General features: G+C 44.1%; 1 protein-coding gene across 2 annotated transcripts in view; it reads right to left on the bottom strand.

Moving 5' to 3' along the window:
- LOC138566596 (hyaluronidase-1-like) overlaps nucleotides 1-18,624 on the bottom strand; it is a 106,602-nt gene that overhangs the window by 64,872 nt on the left and 23,106 nt on the right. The window contains exon 2 of one of the 2 annotated variants that reach the window (XM_069644116.1): nucleotides 1,349-2,282. In XM_069644116.1, the coding sequence (XP_069500217.1) occupies nucleotides 1,349-2,260 (912 nt within the window). In that variant the 5' untranslated portion in view covers nucleotides 2,261-2,282. The remainder of the gene's footprint in view (nucleotides 1-1,348; nucleotides 2,283-18,624) is intronic. The other variant, XM_069644117.1, reaches the window with a different exon arrangement.

Raw genomic sequence — 18,624 nt, 5'->3', positions numbered from 1 at the left:
ATTTTTACTCTGTCAGTTACTAATGGTTGTGTCTTCAAACATTCGTTTTAAAGTAATTTTGAAATGTTTAAAGTAATTACTCAGGACGCAAGACCCAAGTCTCATGTAAAATGCAATAAACAATTACAATGGCCAAGTGTATTGGCTTTGCCAGTGTGTATTAACAGTTCAGTAGCGATACTGGAAGGATCCTTGTCCCTTATGGCTGTGAGCATTGGCTGAATACTTATTTTCTCTCCAGCGATGACCAGTGATTTGTGTATGTGACCAAGGTGATGGGACAACAGCACATTGCTCACCCTTTTTCCTTACCCGAGCAGGGCTGCGTGATGGAAGGGAAGAATGATTTATTGTGCCCGTCTTCAATCGGTTCAATCTGGACCCCATTTGAGAAGCCCCCCCTCCCTGGCCTGGAAATACTTTTCCTTTGAAAAATTAACAGTATTGATGGGAGGATATTTGATAAACCCCAGTTGGTTTGTTATGCAGCTCTCATAATGTGTCAAGAGTGCCTTAGTTTGTTATTGTAGAATGGAAACTGAACCACCCTCCTGTGCCTTTGTTTAAAAGGCTTAGATTGTGTAGCCAGGCGTGGCTACAACAACCTGGGCTCTATTGCCATATAATGTCTTCTTCAAAGTTTCTTGACCTTCAGGAGAAATGAAATGCCTGGTTGGTTTACATGTAATCAGGGCAGCTGAAAGTGAACAGCGGTCTCTTTCAAAATGGCACAGGGGTGGCCACTGCCCATACTACAGTGACAAACGTTCCCGTATTAAGCTGGAGTGTCCCATTTTGCAGAGCGTGTATTCTACATTTCTCCTTTTACATGCCCAGTGCCTATTTCTATTATTTTCAGTTTCCAGCCTCTGAAACACGTTTGCTGCATGTCTACACAGAGGCCACAAGTGTTGCAGGTTCATGGTGTATGAAATGCAAGATTGAGCACTCTACCATGGGTAGCAACCCAGGGTAGATAAAGCATATTGTCACCTCGGTGCTCGCACACCGGTTTCAAAAGAGCTCTAAAATACTATCTTCTTCAGCAAGAATATCCAACACTAACTCTCGCCTCGCTCCTCGATGCCATGCAAGCACTAATGGTGACATACCAAACCCTTAGGACACTGTCTACTATCTCGAACACTAGACCACACACATTTGTAAGCATATATTTTGTGGAAGTTTTCATATAATTTACTGCTAGGTAATGTCCCACCAGCATGTCCTTGTCCCCTTCACTCCTCCTTATCTGTCATTGCTAGTGCCTATGTAAGATCTGGCAAGATGCTTGAGCAAAAATATAGAACCATAACCTATCTATAGGGGCCAAGAACATATATCTTACCTCTGCAAGGAAGTCCATAGTGTACGCGTACACAATGCGTGCATATGGCAAGACGGGAAGCGTCCCATTGGGTACCAGTGCTCCCACTCGTAAAGCCTCTTGCACTCGGTGTGCAACAAATTTCTGAGTTTTTTGGGATAATTTGAGATCCTTATCCAAGTAGATCTCTGGGTATAGAATTTGGCTTTGGTTCCAAAGCCAGCTGAGTTGGTCATTTCTCTTGATGGCGATCTCTGGGCACTGCCCTGTATAGTTAAATGTTGAGTTCTTGTACTCAAAGTTGTAACAAGAAGGGAAACCATAGAAACCCCAAAAGCCACTTGGCCTCATCTCTTGGCAAAGTGCCAAAGTCTGTTTCATGAAGGCCCGTCCTGCATTCTCAAATTCCTGTTGGGCTTCTTTCACAACACGATCATGTGGCCAATCTGGGTGCAACTTTGCAATTAATTCGATCGACCGATCTGTATAGATCTTCATCTTGTCCCAGTTGCGAGCCCAAAGAGGCCGCCAGGCCTCCCAATCCACCACCGACAGGCCACTGAATGTAGAATTTAGGATAACTGTCTCAACATCTTTCTTGACTTTCAGGAGATGGTCCTTCAAGCTGGCATTTTGGGGGACACCACCATTGATTGCAGTGCCATTGTCTGTGTAGTATGGATAGTAACCAAGTTGTGTGCTGTAGAAGATGGTCATTTCTTGGCCAATGAAAGACTGATTTGGGTTGATCACAATATCAAAGACACTCAGGTCAAGCTCCACTTGGTATTTCTCCCAGCATTGTTGGGTAGGAGCATTCCATACAGTAACAAATGGCTTGTCCAAAAGAACTGGTTCAGCAGAGGCATCTAATCTTTGGCTCGAAAACAGGAACATGGTAATCAGCCAGAGAAGAAACAGCATCAATTCCATATCCAAGAGTTGAGGGACACTGCTGAGGACATGAAGAACAATTTAGGGAAGACGGTTAGTACAGTAACATTCAAAGACAAAGGACTCCAACCCTCATGCTACCCACCCACTCCCCCCCACTTGTGGTACTAGTCAAATACTTTTAGATATGTTCATGACAATTCCCAGGAGAACAAATGAATCTAATTTCTTGGGTTGTGCTACTAGACTATCATGTGGGGCTATCTACGTTAAAAAGATAGCAGAGCAGAATATGAGGGCAAAGGCAGTCTAGCTTCTGGGCTCTACACATGGCTGTATATACCTTATTCCTTCCATACTTTCAACAACACCAAACTACAAGGAAATCCCTAGATTTACCCACAGGCCACGGCACCAGTGTTCTGGGTTACATTTCTGGTTGCCTATAAACAAGGAACTGAGCTCATTCGGTTTATTGACTGGGCACAGAAAGAAGGACAAGGATTCCCTAAACACAGTTAAAATGTAGGGATATTGAGGCGAGGCACTTCCCTAATCAAAGTACAGTTGTCAAAGTGGTCAAGCTTGGTGCATCTCTGACCAACATGACCCTTATTTCATGATTTTCATTACACCCTGCATGCCAAAGTCTAAACGCCGCAAAGGAGGTCTAAATTCCAACATGAGGCTGTGGCAGGCTTTGTGGCAGAGAATGTGCTGTACCAGACACAAGGGTCTGGTGAGAGTTGGAGCTCTGTGCTTAGTGTAAGAGAAACCACGACCTCTGAGCTCACGCCAGGCTTACGATTGATTGGATAGCAAAATTGGCTTTGATCTACCTGTAGAGTATCTAGGAATCAATTATTTTACCCTTTTGTGTATGATAAACATTAAATGTTATCAATATTTTTTAGTGCAGTTTTATCACTAAACCAACAAGTATTACACTTGCAATATAGTGCCTCTTATATTCATAAATGGAAACACATTACTGATGCTTTCACTCTTTTAACATTTATATATATGTATTCTCTTGTAGACATAGTATATGAGCATTAAAAAAAGTATAATCAAACAAATACTTCCAAATAAAAGCAATAAAGTAGTTAAATAGCGTTGTTGCACCCCATTCGTCTGTTCACTTCTAAAATGTTATCATTTTTCTTAAACTCTTTTTTATCGTTTATATAACAGAATAAGACAGCAGTTCTTATACAACCGTCTGGTACATTAATATAACAGCAACATTATGGCGGGCAGAATCAGGTTCAAGAGTCATCATTCGAGTCAATAGAGACATTGAAGACATGTTGCACTCGGAACAATAGGTATGCTACAGATGGACTACAAACATTTTTCAGCCTTCTAAAATGGTATAGCAACCAGAAACCAATCAGAGTGTGGATGTATGTGCACAACATAAAGCAAAACCAAAAGGTGATGGCTGGAAGGTTTTAACTCATCATAACCTCAGGCACAGCTCTGGGCAACACTCCAGACCATTGTTTTCAGCCTGTCAAGCCATTACAGAAGGGGAAAAACCATATGCAAATCAAGCATTATCCCACCCTAAAAGGGGCAGTCCAAATCAAACTGTTAGGAGAAGCTGCTCCTCACTGAGGACACACAATGAGGCCGAAACATGTCTGGGGATGTTTGTGGTCTCATTCAGAAGGGATGTGACTTAGTAGTTCGGGCTGGAAGGCCACTTTTGGGGTGGGACCAAGCCTGATTTGGATATGGTCTTTCCCCTTCTGTAATGGTTTGGCAGATGAAGAACAATGGTTTCGAGGGTTGCCCAGAGCAATGCCAGAGGTTAGGATTAATCATAAACCTTCCAGACATCATCCCTTTTGTTTTGCATAATTCACCCTGTGTGGGACGGGTATGCCAGATGTGGGTCGCAAGCCTGCTGGGCCTAGAGACCCAAGCTACTCCAAACTGATGACTGCCAGTGAGGCCAAAACATGTCCGGGGATGTGCGTGGTCTCGTGCAGAAGGGATGTGACCTAGCAGTTCAGGCAGGCCTTCCCCTTTTGGGGTAGGCCCAAGCCTGATTTGCATATGGTCTTTCCCCTTCTGTAATTGCTTAGCAGGCTGAAGATGGATGGGCTGGAGGGTTGGCCAGAGGGACGTGGATTGTATGCCCGTGAACATTTTGTTTGCGGGTGGACTGCCCACAGTGTAACTGTTTGGGCCCCCATTTTGACCGTTCATTAAAAACGGGTGCCTGAGCAATGTTTGTCCCCCGTATCCAATGTTATGGATGCAGGGTACATCCCCGCAACCCCAAGGCTGAAGATACCGAGCATGGGGTTGGGGGAAATCCCCCTCAACCACTGCTCTTCATGTTTGGTATTTTCGGTTCCAAATTGATCGAAAGAAATTCAACCTAATCGCAGTGACCAAATTCGGTCAAATCTACCATTCGTTCAAATGATTCGATCAATTTGTTTAATACCGTCCAGAGTAATGCCAGAGGTTAGGATTCATTCCAAATCTTCCAGCGATCACCTCTTGTTTTGCACAGCACAACATAAAATCATACTCGCTATAGTGGTGCTGTTTGAATTTGTGTCAGACAGGTGAGGTTACACATAGTGTAAAACCCATTAATTGGAACAGGTTAAACCCCTCTATCAAATGTCCATGGCTTCTCAGAGCAGATAACTAAGAACACCCTAAAAGTAATCTAGAGCCAGAGTTTAGAAAATTACAAGTAAAGTATTTTAAATTCCCTTTCAAGGATTTCTCTATTCCGTCCTCAGTTTTAAATGGATCCACTTTTCCTGGCCATAGAAATAGGCTGTTATTATGCACTGTGCTGAAACTCTGTACCATGACAAACTCAGTGTTTCACCGGCATATCTATAGTTGAAAGGCTTACCTGACGAAAATACATCATGGTGTCTTCTTATGGTGTAAACATGAAAAAGAAACATATTTTGCAAAAATGGGTAAAAATAGCTTATTTTAGCTTTCAAAATATTTGTCAGAAAATGACAAAGTGCCAGGTTTTAGGCCCATGAGCAGATTTAATGTTGCATAGCAAAGGCATTTAAACGCAGTTACTTCTTCTTACCAAAACAGTTTTGTAATTAGGTTTTGCATCCAAATGAGTGAAGCAAGGATTAAAAATTAGAATTTGGAAACATTGACAACCTGCCAAATCTAGTCCCACAGCCAGAACTACGGTCACGTCCCATGCACTGAATTGGCTGCTTGCTTTCTTTTACCCAGGCAGACCAGCTTGTGAAATAGGTAAGCCTCCAGCATGGCCCTTAACTTACTTCTCTGTGAAATTGGCCGCAAGCTGGCTTTACAACCTATGTATCACTGCTGACCTCTGCAGCTAGTTATATAGAGTATAGGCCCACCCCTTAGGCTCATCTGAGCCACCCCTATTCCTCTTTTAGCCAATCCTAACTAGCGGGGGTGTTTTTCTTATGTTTGTTAGCTTATGCTAAGTTGAGGGTCTGATTCTTTTAATCATCAGATTTGATCAGCTGCCATTAGTGCTAAAGTCTCTGGTGTACAGGATAACATGTGTTTTTGCAATATAGTTTATGTATCAGATGTCTTCACTCTTGGTACTGCCTTAAAGGAATAGTGCCATCCCACTGCCAGCTTTTTTTAGCTACCATTGATCAGGCTGCCGTACTTACAAGGCTCTGTGCCCTGTGCAAGTGAAGGACAGATGAATGAAGAAAATGGCAATTCTTGTTTGGACTTGTTCAGAGCAGAAGGACCCAGGAGCTGAACTCCTGCTCCTCAAACATCAGGTAAGCTCCCTCAAATAGGTGTTTCAACCCTCTCATCGAACAGCCCATACCCACCATCACTATTCATTGCAACTACACCACTCACCTGCATCCCCATCAATACCATCGACAGTCCATCATCTACCACTGTACGAACACTAATGCTTGCCAACATCCGCTCAGCAACTAACCACGCAGAAGACAGACATCGCCAACCTCACCACCAGACACGTCTTGGATGCCATCTTCATTACTGAGACCTGGATGACATCCACCTCCACCCACATCTTTGATGTCCTCCTCCCCAACACCTAAAGTATTCTACAAAGAGACCATCCAAACAAGATAGGTGGAGTTTTCGGTATCATTCATAAGGTATCAATGCCATGCACCCAACTGGACGTTGCCAACATCAACTCTTTCAAATACCTCTCTTGCCACCTATAACCCCCCCGTAACTTAACAGACAGTCACAGTCCACCTCATCTACAGACTATCCAAGCCCAAAACCTCCTTCCTCTGAGACTTCATGGACTTGGTCACCACTGTGTCTCTATTGCATGCTACTAGCATCTTCCTCAGCGACTTCAGCATCCCTAGCAACAAAGCAACCAAATTAATGAAGGAAAATCTCCACTGCTTCTCAACACTCAGAACCTCACACAACAAAACAAGCTAATATCCTCAACCTCATTATCACCACCCTGCCCACCTTCCATCACAGCTTTCCAATTTGGCTTGACTATAGTCATAAATCACACCACATCCGTTATGTACACCTATCGAAAACCCATCAAACAAAGAAAAACACCAGCTGTGCATCTAACATCAACCACTATGGCGGGGTGAAACACACCCACAGGTCCAAACTTTCTGCCCCCTGGCACACTTAAGTACTCAACCTCAACAAAAAAATCATCAGAAAACAAGAAAATACTTGCCGACAATCCAGGAGTCCATCCGATCCTGCCTTCCTGCCAAGGCCAACTACTAAAGAATACCATAGCCAAGGCCAACAATGAAAGCAGAGCCCTCTTCAAAGCCATTAAGCATTGCACCAACCCTTTTCCCTACCCACCAATAGCATACTCCATCGAATAATCACTGTCATCAACTCTTTCATCATCAGCATGATCAGAATGATCCACCAGCACATACACACCAACGCCACATCTGACAGTACACCACACAACCCATCTCGCAAATCCACCACTTCCAAGACTACTTTCAACACACTTACCATGGAAGACCTCACTGCCACCCTAGCATTCCTAAAGACTACATCGTACGTGGACGACATCCTCCCTGCCTCGGTACTCAAGAACCTTCTGACTGAAGCAATTTGCCATTGTCTGGCAATCATCAACAGCTCCCTCACTCAAGACACGTTCGCCTTACCTCTAAAGACCGGACACATGTTCCCGCTTCTCAAAAAAACAACACTTAACCCCAAACACCTTAGCAAATATCATCTCATCGCCTATCTTTCTCAGATCCTTGAGAAAGCAGAAGTCATGTAAATCTTCCAACACATCGATGCCAACAACCTCCTTCAGTCCTATCAATCTGGCTTCAGACCAAGATGCAGCACAGACATGGCTACCATCAAGATGATTTACGATGCTCATAACCTTATCAACGATGACCACCCTGCCTCCCAGGTTTCCTCGACTTCCCAGCTGCATTTGATGCAGTAGACCACCAGACACTCAGTGACATTCTGCATCGCCGTATGGGGATCAACAAGCCTGTCCTTCACTGGTTCAAATGCTACCATGGAAACCGCCAACAAGTCATCCAAATGGATTCCTTCAAATCCCCAACTCTACTCATCACCTGTGGAGTACCGCAAGGATCCATCGTCTTCCCCTTGACCTTGAACCTTTACATAGAACCACTCTGAACCCTCCTGACTACACACAACATCAACATTTATCAATATTCAGATGACACGCTGATCCACATAAAGAAACTTCTATAGAATACATTCATAGGCTCCCGTGCAGCCTCACATTGATCCAGACCTGAATGTCTAATGCTTACCTCAAGTGCAAACCCTCCAAGACCAAATTCCTATTGCTGACCAACAACACTGAACACCCAGACTTCATTCTCCAATATGAAGGCTTTACATTCCTGCTAACCACCTGAGCCCCGGTTTCTACATTTCCAGACAAGTCTCCTTCAAAGAACACATAGTAAAAAGACAAAAACGGTGTGGCACCAACTTTCCCTCTGTGAAAAATCATGCCTTTCATCCCAGAAAACAATGTCTGATCTGATATCCAAGCCTTGGCTCTCCCACACCCTACATGGTGGGAATACCCTTCTGGAAAGCCTTCCTGAGACCACCGTGGCACTCCCCCGAGATGTGTACTACATGCTGTAGCGTAACTTAAAGAAGTTTGCAAATCTGACCACATCACCCCGACGTCATCGAACTGCACTGGATTGAGCTGCAAGCACGTATCACCTTCAAATCCTGCTGCATCATCTACAGGGCTGGCGACCTCAAGTACCCAAGCTACCTTGCTGAGAAGCTCCACATCTTTGGAGGCTTACAATCCACCAGCAGTAAAGACATGTGCAGACTTGAACACTGCCTGTGCAGGAAGGAATGAATCAGAAGATGGGTCATCTCTGTCCACACCTCCAGACTCTGGAACTTCCTCATTGTAAACATGAGACTTGCCTATTCGCTTATACATTTCAGGAAGGAGTTCAAGGCCCTCCTCTTTAATGAATGGCTCCACCTTAACACCTGGATTCACTTACACTTTTCTCTCACAGCCTAACCTGAGACTGGGCAATCTGCCCCAAATATTTCCTTCCCTGGTTGCTTGTAGATCCCATGCTACCAAATTGCCCGCCCTCCCTCTCCACCGTTGTTTGCTCCCCACTCATTTGTAGCTCTGCCTTCCTCACTGTGCTCTTCCCCAATGACCTGTAAAGCACTCTGTTGCTTCCTGAAGCTAGATGCATGCTCAATAAATACCCTAATCATAACAATATTGAATAATATGGGATTTGCAAAAATATTTATTTTAGAATTTCAGGTTAGAATGCATACAACCTGCTCATTATTTTTGCTCCCAACTAGTATCCTCTTTATATAACTAACACTCATGTCCAACCAGTTTTTCTTTCATGCCATCAGATTTTAAAAATCGTGGGTTCCCAAAATCCATGAATTGTATAAAATGAGAATTATTTATCTAACTGTTAATGTCCCAGGACGGGCTTGGTGTTAGGAAAGTTTCTCTTAAAGAAACTGAACGTAAGGCCCTTTGGGTAGCGTGTCATGCAGTGGATGGGAAGCAGAGCAACTCTTACACCAAATAACAGAACCAACTCAGGACATCAACAGACTTCATAGGAGCTCTTGGTGCATCATACCAAAAAAATAAATCACATTTATATAGTAGAAATTCGTCAAACGTGACGTCATACTACGTGGCAAATAAGGGAAACCTACAGAGGATTGTGATACACTCAAGGGGAACATCTAAGTATACTTTCTATAAGGGGTTGGGTTGTGATTGGGTCTCTACTGTCAGGTGGACATCTTGTCCCGACCTCTAGTGCAAGTCATCTTCATCATTATTAAGTGCACGGTACATAATTGGCTCTCAAACTATAAGGCCCTTCGTTATATGGCCCTCTACAATTGGTTGCACGCTCATGCCACGTCTGGAACATTCAGCTCACTAGCAGCATGTAAGCTCATATCCCAGATGCCAGGATGTGGACTTGACTGATCGTCCCCACCCGATTAGCCCAACATCTTTCATCACCCATGCCTTCTGCCACGAAGATTTTCTTTGAACTTGGCCTTGCAGTGTATTCTTGTCTCTGCAAATATAAGGGAGTGCGAGCACGCACTACTGTTGTTCTCGAACTCCTTGCCCGCCTCTATTTCCATCCTTGGCTCACGAGAACACGATTTGTTCCATTTTTCAGTATTTAATTGTCTTAAATGAATAAAACGTGGTACCCATGGTGTTCTTTGTTTGTACCTTAACGAGGAATGATTCAGCATCTCACGTTCACTGCCTTCAAGAATAGATAACCAGTCTTGGCTGCTTCAACTTTGACACCAGGCCAGAGAGCCCTTCCAGACTCCTCCATGATCTCGTCTAATTCTTTGCTGCAACACAGCTCTCTGGTATTCTCTCCATGGGTTTAAGCTTACTAAAGTTATGACACCGATGTCCAGTTTCTATAGATAATGGCGGCTTCGCCTGCAGTCTATTCACTACTCATAGCCAATCTTCTTTTCGCATATGAAAGTTTACTCAATTCTTTACTTTGTCACCAGTTTCTATATGGTCTATACATTTTCTTCTTCGTTAGTTTTCACAGTGCGTTACGCTGGTCTCTTTTGACATCACCAGCTCCTTTTCTTGCTCTTTTCATATTCCTTCAGGGATTTCCTCCATTAGGTTGTCATCCCTTTGGGAGTACATCTGATAGGGTTTTCTCAGAGGGTATCTTTTCTGTAAGATTTGCTGACAAATGGTCATCGAGCATGGCACAATCTCAGGCTTCCAGCATATGGGTGGGGGGGGTTTGGGGGGCGTGGGACTTCCTGCAGAGGGATGTGGCGGTTCATATACACAACTTTTCCTCCATAGTCTAGGGAACCCTAAACTTTTTGCTTTTGTTTTACATCCTTTCCTGACTTTTTACTGTGGAGTAGCTTCACTCCACTGTACTTTTACTCACATGTTATGGGGAAACTGACTAGTCCTTCTAGACTTTCAGGCTGTCAGTACAGGGAAACTATGTTTCCCTTAGTTTTGTTACATTGTTGCCTGGTTGGGTAACTTTTTATCATTACACAATGCATCTTTCAATGCAGTGCAATTGGGTTTCTTTTTTGTGTGACCCTAGACTCCACTCAAGGGATTTTTTAGGTTACCTATGATGTGCTAAACGACAAACTGCTTGCAGCAGTAATTTTACATACTTTTACAGATATTTTCATTAAGCCTCAATGCGTTTACCGTGTTTGACTACCAGCTGTGGCTAGTGTCCTACAAAGGACGTGGCACGAGATTTTCATTTGTACCTTGGCCATCTTATGTTTTTGCCTTCTTCTTACCCACTCAAAAACAAAGGTTTTGCAGGCTAGTGCAGGGCATGTGTGGGAGGAGCCAGGGTCTGGGACTGTCTGGTCCTAATCCACAACCTGGCTCCAGAAATTCGGGTGTGCATGCAAGCATGTGACCCACAGTGATCCCTGATTCAACCACCGCTGGTGTGCATATGTGGGGCAGATCTTGTCATTGGAAGGCTGACTCTGAGCACTCACCTAACTTTGGATAAGAAGAGGAGCCATGCAGCCGTTCCAGCAGATCTGAAGAAGGAGCCAAGTAGCCTGAAGAAGGACGATCGTGAGACGCACTTGACGAGGCCTGGCAACCAAATCATGCTGTCCGTGAGAAGCCCTGCTTAGTGACTGATCTCTCGCCTTCATTGGTGCTTCAACTGCTTGGAGTGGTGGGACCAACCATTCTCGACGTATCCTGCTAACCCTGCAAGTGAGCCCTTTCGGAAGTGTCCCTGGGCCATCCAGTGAGCTGTTTAGCTAGACTTTGGGCTTCCGGCATAGGAGCGTCATTGTCCTGTGTTTTGACCTGGGGCTTTGGGGATCGTCTTCCCAGCACCATTGGGACAGGAGATTGAGGGCTGCATCAGACCACGATAGCTGAATCCCCTTGCGTCGCCATGTAATTTCCTGAATCAATTTCAGTGTCCCGAGACGTGCTGCAGTGGTGTTTTTCGCATTCTTCCTCTGGAACTGAGTGCAGCAGTTCCTGTGACCAACCAGACCTATCTCTGCACCCACAGCATCTGGACATCTGGGAACCGAAGCAAAAAGGTGGCAAAACGTACCTCTGGTGACCACTTCCAGATCTGCAAAGTCTGGACCAAAAACAAAGTAAGGGCAGTGAGTAGTGAGGATACTTACTGGTAGCCTTATTTCATCCAAAGGACTTTCTAACTTTGGGCAAAGTTTTAACACTATTTAGCGTGGGTAGTTCTTGCTCTCTAAAGCCACCCAAAAGCTGGAATAGTTTTGTTAGTAATAATAGATACTTACCTAACTTTTGAATCCTTTCTCACATCTTCAGAACACTTTTAACTTTTTCCATTATATGAAAAGTATTGGAATTGTGTGAACTTATTCCTGAGCTCTTTTACGCACACGTTGAACATTGCACACAAGGCCCCATTCATCTTAGGGCTGGACGTTTAAAGTGAGGACTGTCATTTTTTAAGAGTTTTGGTGATAACTAAATTACTTACCATCTTCCTTTACAGGTAACATTGTAGTAATTATTTTATGTGCACTAAGACATGTGATTGTATATATGTTCTGCAATAGATAGTGTTGTGTGATACTTCACCTGCAGTTATTCATATTTCATGTGTTGTTCTGGGATTATGATAAATAGTATATTTTATAACTAACTGTTGAAGTATAATTCCCTGTGTTTCACTGTGTGGACTCATTGTGGACCGCTGACCACACTCACCTCTCCTGAGACTAAGCCTTGACCACGCTCCACATTACCTTGCGGCTTCAGCTCACAGAAGAAAACCCTGTTATTCAACAAGCATGGCCTCCTAAACATCTGTCCACCAGGTCAGAGTTTAGAAATCCATTCCAACACTCAGTTGAGAATCTAAACAATGCTTTCAAAAGCTGCAGTGTCAATCAATCTTATGGAAAACCCCACATTGGGCCTGATTTACAATTACAAAAACATTTTTCCAATGGGAAATCCTCATTGAAAACACGTTGTAAATTAAGCCCATTGGACTTAACAAATAGTCGTCCCATGTTTTTGAACCATACATTCTCTGTTTCATATTTAAATAAAAAAATACCTGGCAATTTGAATTCAGGGTGCACTCATTTTGGCATTAAATATGGAGCAATGTTTTTACAATGTGATGTGTTAAATAAGCAATACAATAAGCAGTAAACCGTTAGCAGTTCTTCACGCTCTGTGCACTCTGAAATAAAACATTTATTTTAAATGTAAGATAGCTTTTCTGGTTGCATGAACACTTTCCATGTGTCATATGCAAAGGATGCATGTTTACTTCACGAGTGCCAAATTTTATTGAAAAGGTTTAAAAACATGATTTCTGTGTGTTGCCGGTGTTTGCAAGAAAGACATGTCAAACTCCAAAAGATTGAACTCACATCTGGATATGCATCTTTCTATGTGGTGTGAAGGCATCACATAGACAACTGAATAAGATTTGGGATATAAACTTTTATTAACTAATAAAGAAGGGTTGGAAAAAGGGCTAGCTTGCCCTATGCTAAGGTGGGATTTCCCTACCTAACTAAAACTAAGGATAGTCTGTGTCAGGAAGTCCAAAGTAAGTAAATGTCTGTCTGTGTCCAAACCCTATACTTGCCCTCGACTCTAATTGTATACAAAGTGTAGGGATGTCAGTATCAAATGACTAATGCTAAAATAAAAGTTCAGAGCCTCGTCCAGCTCTTGGGTGGAAAAGGGATTCCCCTTCCCCAAGGTTCAAGCTGTTCACTTTACAAAAGAGGGATTCCCTTACCCAAGCTTTCAAGTACATAAATGTTCCAAAATAACACAATCCCCTAGGATATTCAATGTTGCAAAATAACACAATACCTTGGGATACTTCCCAGCTCTTCGAGTTTGGTTACCTTTCACCAGTTTATAACATTCCGTTCCTCAATTTCAATTCATGCGCGTTTTCCTTTAATCAAATCACAAAGTGACTTTTCCTTAGGTGGGTTTATTCAGTCTAGGAGCAGTTGTCAGACCACACAGTCCACCCATTACAGGTCACGCAACCAACACACCTTACTTGGGTCTGTTTCATAGGCATCTTGTCACAATTTCAGCTTCCCAATGAGGCTTGACTTATTATCCTTTAAAGTGTCCTTGAAGCTTTATTATTGCTGGTTTTATCACCATTCACTTGTTCATTGGCTTTCACTTGCAACAATCAACATAGGCCTCCCAGTACACTCTCCTGCTTGGAAACTCAGTTTATAGTTCTTTTGCACCAGCCATCATAAGCTTCCCAGTACACTCTCCTGCTAGGAAAACGTATTCACTGTTTCTTGATCCAAAACCTTGCATGCGCTTTGGCCAGGTTTCTCTTGCATGCAGGTATTCTTTTCTCAACCGTTCACTTCATTCAGTAATGTGCAATGATATCTCCTCAGCTCTTGGCAATGCTTGCTATAATCATTCACTTACGTTTTCTTGGTTTATTAATGTGACTTTTTATGTCAGGTCATAACCAATTCACTTCACTGGTGTCAATGTTTCCTCTGGTTTTATCACAGTTCATTAATTTGCGGTTTTACTAATTCTGACTTTTCTCCAAATTGACTGAAATACAGGAATTCACATAAATACATTGACTTTCGTTTATCAGCTTTTCATATATGGTGTTTTTCACACTGAAACCTGTGCCGGTACGGCCCGAGGCTCCCAGCGCTCCTGTGCAGACTCATTGGTGTTGTTTGGCATTTATGATGTATGGTGTGGGGCTGCAGTACTGCTTGTGTCTCTGGAAAGCGTTTCTCTGTCCTCACGGTCCTCCTGTGGCTACGTGGACAGCGTCTCTCTCGCCCGCTGGTACAGCCGATGTACCTCACTGCCTCTGTGACTTTATCAGCCTCTTCTCTGCTGCGGTTCGTTCGGCGGTGCTCCTCAGCGGTGCCCCGCTAGATGCTTCTCTGGTTCAGAGGGAAGCACCAGCTTTCATCTGAAGATCTAGCTTGTGCCTGCCTGCTTTCAACCTTGCTACCTGCTGCGCTTGCTCTGCATCGCTCACCAGTTTCTCTGGACTTCTCAGGGTTTTGCGTCCACGCGGCTGCTCTCTCGCTCGCCTCTCTCTTGTTGTGCTGACTTTTAAAGATTCCGCCAACTTTATCAGGTACTCAGCAACTAGACTACGCAGAGTTAGCTCTGTAGTCTGTTGTCAGTCTTTGTTACATCTTCCTTGTCCCAGTACCAAAGTGGTGTTCGTGTGTGTAAGAATCAATAAAGAGAGGATTTATGGCTCTGGTGTGCCTCTTCCTCATCCCAGTACATGACCGGTGTTTACTGGTAGATGATTCATGTAAAATATAGGGAAGGGACTGGTAATAACCTACAAAGGCTTTGGGGGGTATTAGATTCATTAGAAAAGGGAAATGGGGGGATACTGTGTCTCACCCAGGGGTGCCTCATCCTCACTCCCCAAGTCTCCTCCACCAAGATGATCCTCCCTCACATATTCACCCCCAGGATCAGGATACGATAGCGATGGCCTTTCCCTGGCCACTTGGAAGGAGGATATATTGGGGAAAGAAAGAATTCCTCACAGTGGCATAATGCATGCAGATTCTAGGCGTATGGCTTGCCTTAGATTGTTAAGCTGTTCAATCGCAGGTTATGATACAATATGCAACAACGCTCACAGTCATCCATTCCTCAGCCTACAGAAGTGGAGCTCTGTAGCCTAAGGAAGTAACCTGCCAGTGAAACACTAGGGAAATTGTTATTTTTAAGGAGCATTAGTTGTCCTGGTACAATATTGAGGCATTATTTGTTTCCATTGCCCAGGTTTTCTGGATGATATTATTCTTTCTGCTACTATTTATTTAGCCTCAATTAACTGGAAGATGCACATTTTCTCACACAGTTTCAAAAGGGAATTGTTGCTGCTTGTAAATTATACTGGGAAGTCTATTACTCCCAGAGTCTTATTCTTTCATGAATAGTATTGTATGACAATCCTTTCACCTAGGCCAAAATATGGGCGCATTAATCTACTATTCTTTCCGGCACGAATATTCTTCTTGTGATTTTTTTCAGGGGAAAGGTTGCTACTGGTCAATGTGATCTATGATCATTATTTCTTCTGGCAGTTTTGTGAGGAATTCTATCTTAACTGAACGAGACCAAGGTGGCATCTATTCACCACCTGGGGGAAAAGGAAAACCACTGAAACACTGTATAATGATCAGTTGACTTTGTTTCTCCATGTTTGCCTTATATATTTTTTCAAAATGTCCTATTGCTGCTTGTCTATCCACTAAATCCATCTTTTTCAAATTCTATTTAACTCCAGAACTGTGCCTTTACACTAAATGCTGATATTTTTACCAAAGTAATTTTGAGTGCCTTTGGGACTTTCTTCTTTTTGTAACTGGAATGCTCGTTCATTTGTTCTGCACTTTGTAAAACCTTCCCATTTGTCTTGGCACCAACATTTGAATTGATACAGATTATATACCATTGTTTTTATCCTTAGGTGAACCACAGCTTCTTACATAACCCTCTTGCCTCTGTCCAATTGAAAGTGGATGATCTGTCTGAATAACATCGACATAAATAAATACTGCCCCCTGTTCTGACCATGCAACAAAAAGAAGAAAAATAATCACGTGCCTCTGCACTATCCAAAGCAGACTACCATCTAAACACCAGATCACAAGACACCAACCAGAGCAATGCCCGCTGTTAAAATGGATTCCTAAACTCTGACTGGTGGACAGAAGGTCGACAGAAGTTTAGGAGGCCACCCTAGTTTAGTGGAACAGGGGAACTTTCTGGACAAACCAGACCAATCTACAGTAACCTAGCAGGCGGTCAAGACAAAGTCTCGGGAGGGGTGAGAGTGATCGGAAGCCCACAATGAGCACACACAGGAATACTCCACAGATTACCCTTAGACAGATGCATATCAATAATACATTTATTATAGGCCTTTATAACAAAACACAATTAAACCACAGTTATGAAAACAATAACGCGATTAGCCTAAGGCTGATGATGGGGGAAAATAACCACAACCTGTAACAGAAAGGGGTTAGTTCGGCGCATATGTCAGTTTAGGCAGTCCTTCATAAACATTCCCCAACGTATGTGTCCAGCCCAATGAAGTGAGGAGCCTAGCACTCAAAGCACAGTCGTGCGTTAACAACGCGCAGTCGTGCGTAAATGAAAAAGCGGGTTCTCTTCATGGAGCTGTAGCTCCTCAAGAAGGGGCTTGAGGCAATGAAGAATAAGTTCCTATTCCCTTGCAGACAGAGTGAATCTTGGAGTTCAGGAATAGCTGGGGAGCGCAGACTATCCCAGCCAAAGTGAAGATCTTTTAAGGGATTCTTGTGTGTAAAAAGGGATGGCTGTGCCAGGGGGGCACCGATAAGTAATGCAAGTACTCACTGACCCTTGACACAGTCTGGACCAAACTTCGGCAGTCTAGCCCACTTCACTCAATGGTGTTAAACCTGTGGTTTTAAGATGCTCCGGCTCTCAGCGGCTGCGTGATGGGACAATTGTCTGTGGCGGGACAGTAGCCTTTACTCAGCTCTCGAAGAAAGGAGAAGGATAGTTTCACTGCAGCACGTCACAGGACACAGTAGGCAAAAGCAAAATGAACACATTTTCTCTCAGACAAAGGTCGTCCCACCTTTTGTGGCAGTCCCAGACAGTTTGGGGTGTTGTTCTGACTGCCGTGACTTTCTGGGCCACCTCCTCCCAGATTGCCTTCTTGTGCAACTGTGACTGCCTTCTGAGGTCGCAGCTGAAAACTTGGTCTGCATGCTCGACTAGGGTATCAGCGAGCATGTTCAATTCAGCCTCGCGACGCGCAGATTGCGCATCCAGGTCGCAGGTAACCTAGCAGACATGGCTCCTGATAATAATCGTTGCTCAGGATCTGAGTGTCACTCCTGTGCTCAGAGGATTGCAATGGATTGTATTTTATTATTGGCCGCCTGTCAATTTCCTGTTCCTGCGAACACGTTATTTCCGGTCAGCATGCTGGTGCAACCATTTCCGCACATGCTAACACAGAATCAACCGTTGATTCTGGCAGCAGTGCTTCACGGACACGGTAGCACCGGCATGCCGGTAATTACGATTATTTAACGCTGGACTTGTAATGAGGCCCACTGTCCCTGCCCATGGGCGATCCTGAACACGTTGTTGAGGGTCCTCATGAACCGTTCTGCTTCACCGTTGCCCGTTGGCCAAACCAAAGTGATCTTCCAATGGTGTACTCCATACTCCTTCATGAGTTGGCCAAAGCTTTCCCCTTGGAAGGGCGCTCCATTGTCCGAACACAGGGTTTGGGGCAGACCAGACCATAGGTCGCAAAGAACTTTTTCAGCACTATCGCCAGATTGTCAAATGACACAGAGTCCAGGAATTTAACTTCCGGGTACCTCGATCACTGATCCACCACCACCAGGAAATGTATGTCTCTCCCTGTGGACCCGAAGTCCACGTGCACCGCCTCCCACAGCCGTGTCCCTCAAGGCATGGACAAGTCATGGACTCAATTGAGGGAGTGGTCCCTCTGCGCAGGGGATGCTGCCTGGCACCACACACAGCCCGCTATAAACTCCTCTACCCTCCTTACCAGATCAGCCAAAGTCAGGCTTTGGTTTTGGTCATTCCTTGGTGGCCTTGATGCGCTAGATCAAACACCTGCTGAATCATGTTGGCAGGCACGACTATCCTGTCCCCCCTCAGCAGCATCCCTGAGTCTGAACGTCAGCTCATCCCGAACGGTCCATAGCTGCTCCAGAGTCACTTGGGCCTCCTGAGTTCTCTTACCCAGGCCCTCCAG

Source organism: Ambystoma mexicanum, chromosome 2p (assembly GCF_040938575.1).
Source record: "Ambystoma mexicanum isolate Mex_15411 chromosome 2p, UKY_AmexF1_1, whole genome shotgun sequence".
Taxonomy (NCBI): domain Eukaryota; kingdom Metazoa; phylum Chordata; class Amphibia; order Caudata; family Ambystomatidae; genus Ambystoma; species Ambystoma mexicanum.
This window is presented reverse-complemented; position numbering and strand designations above follow the sequence as displayed.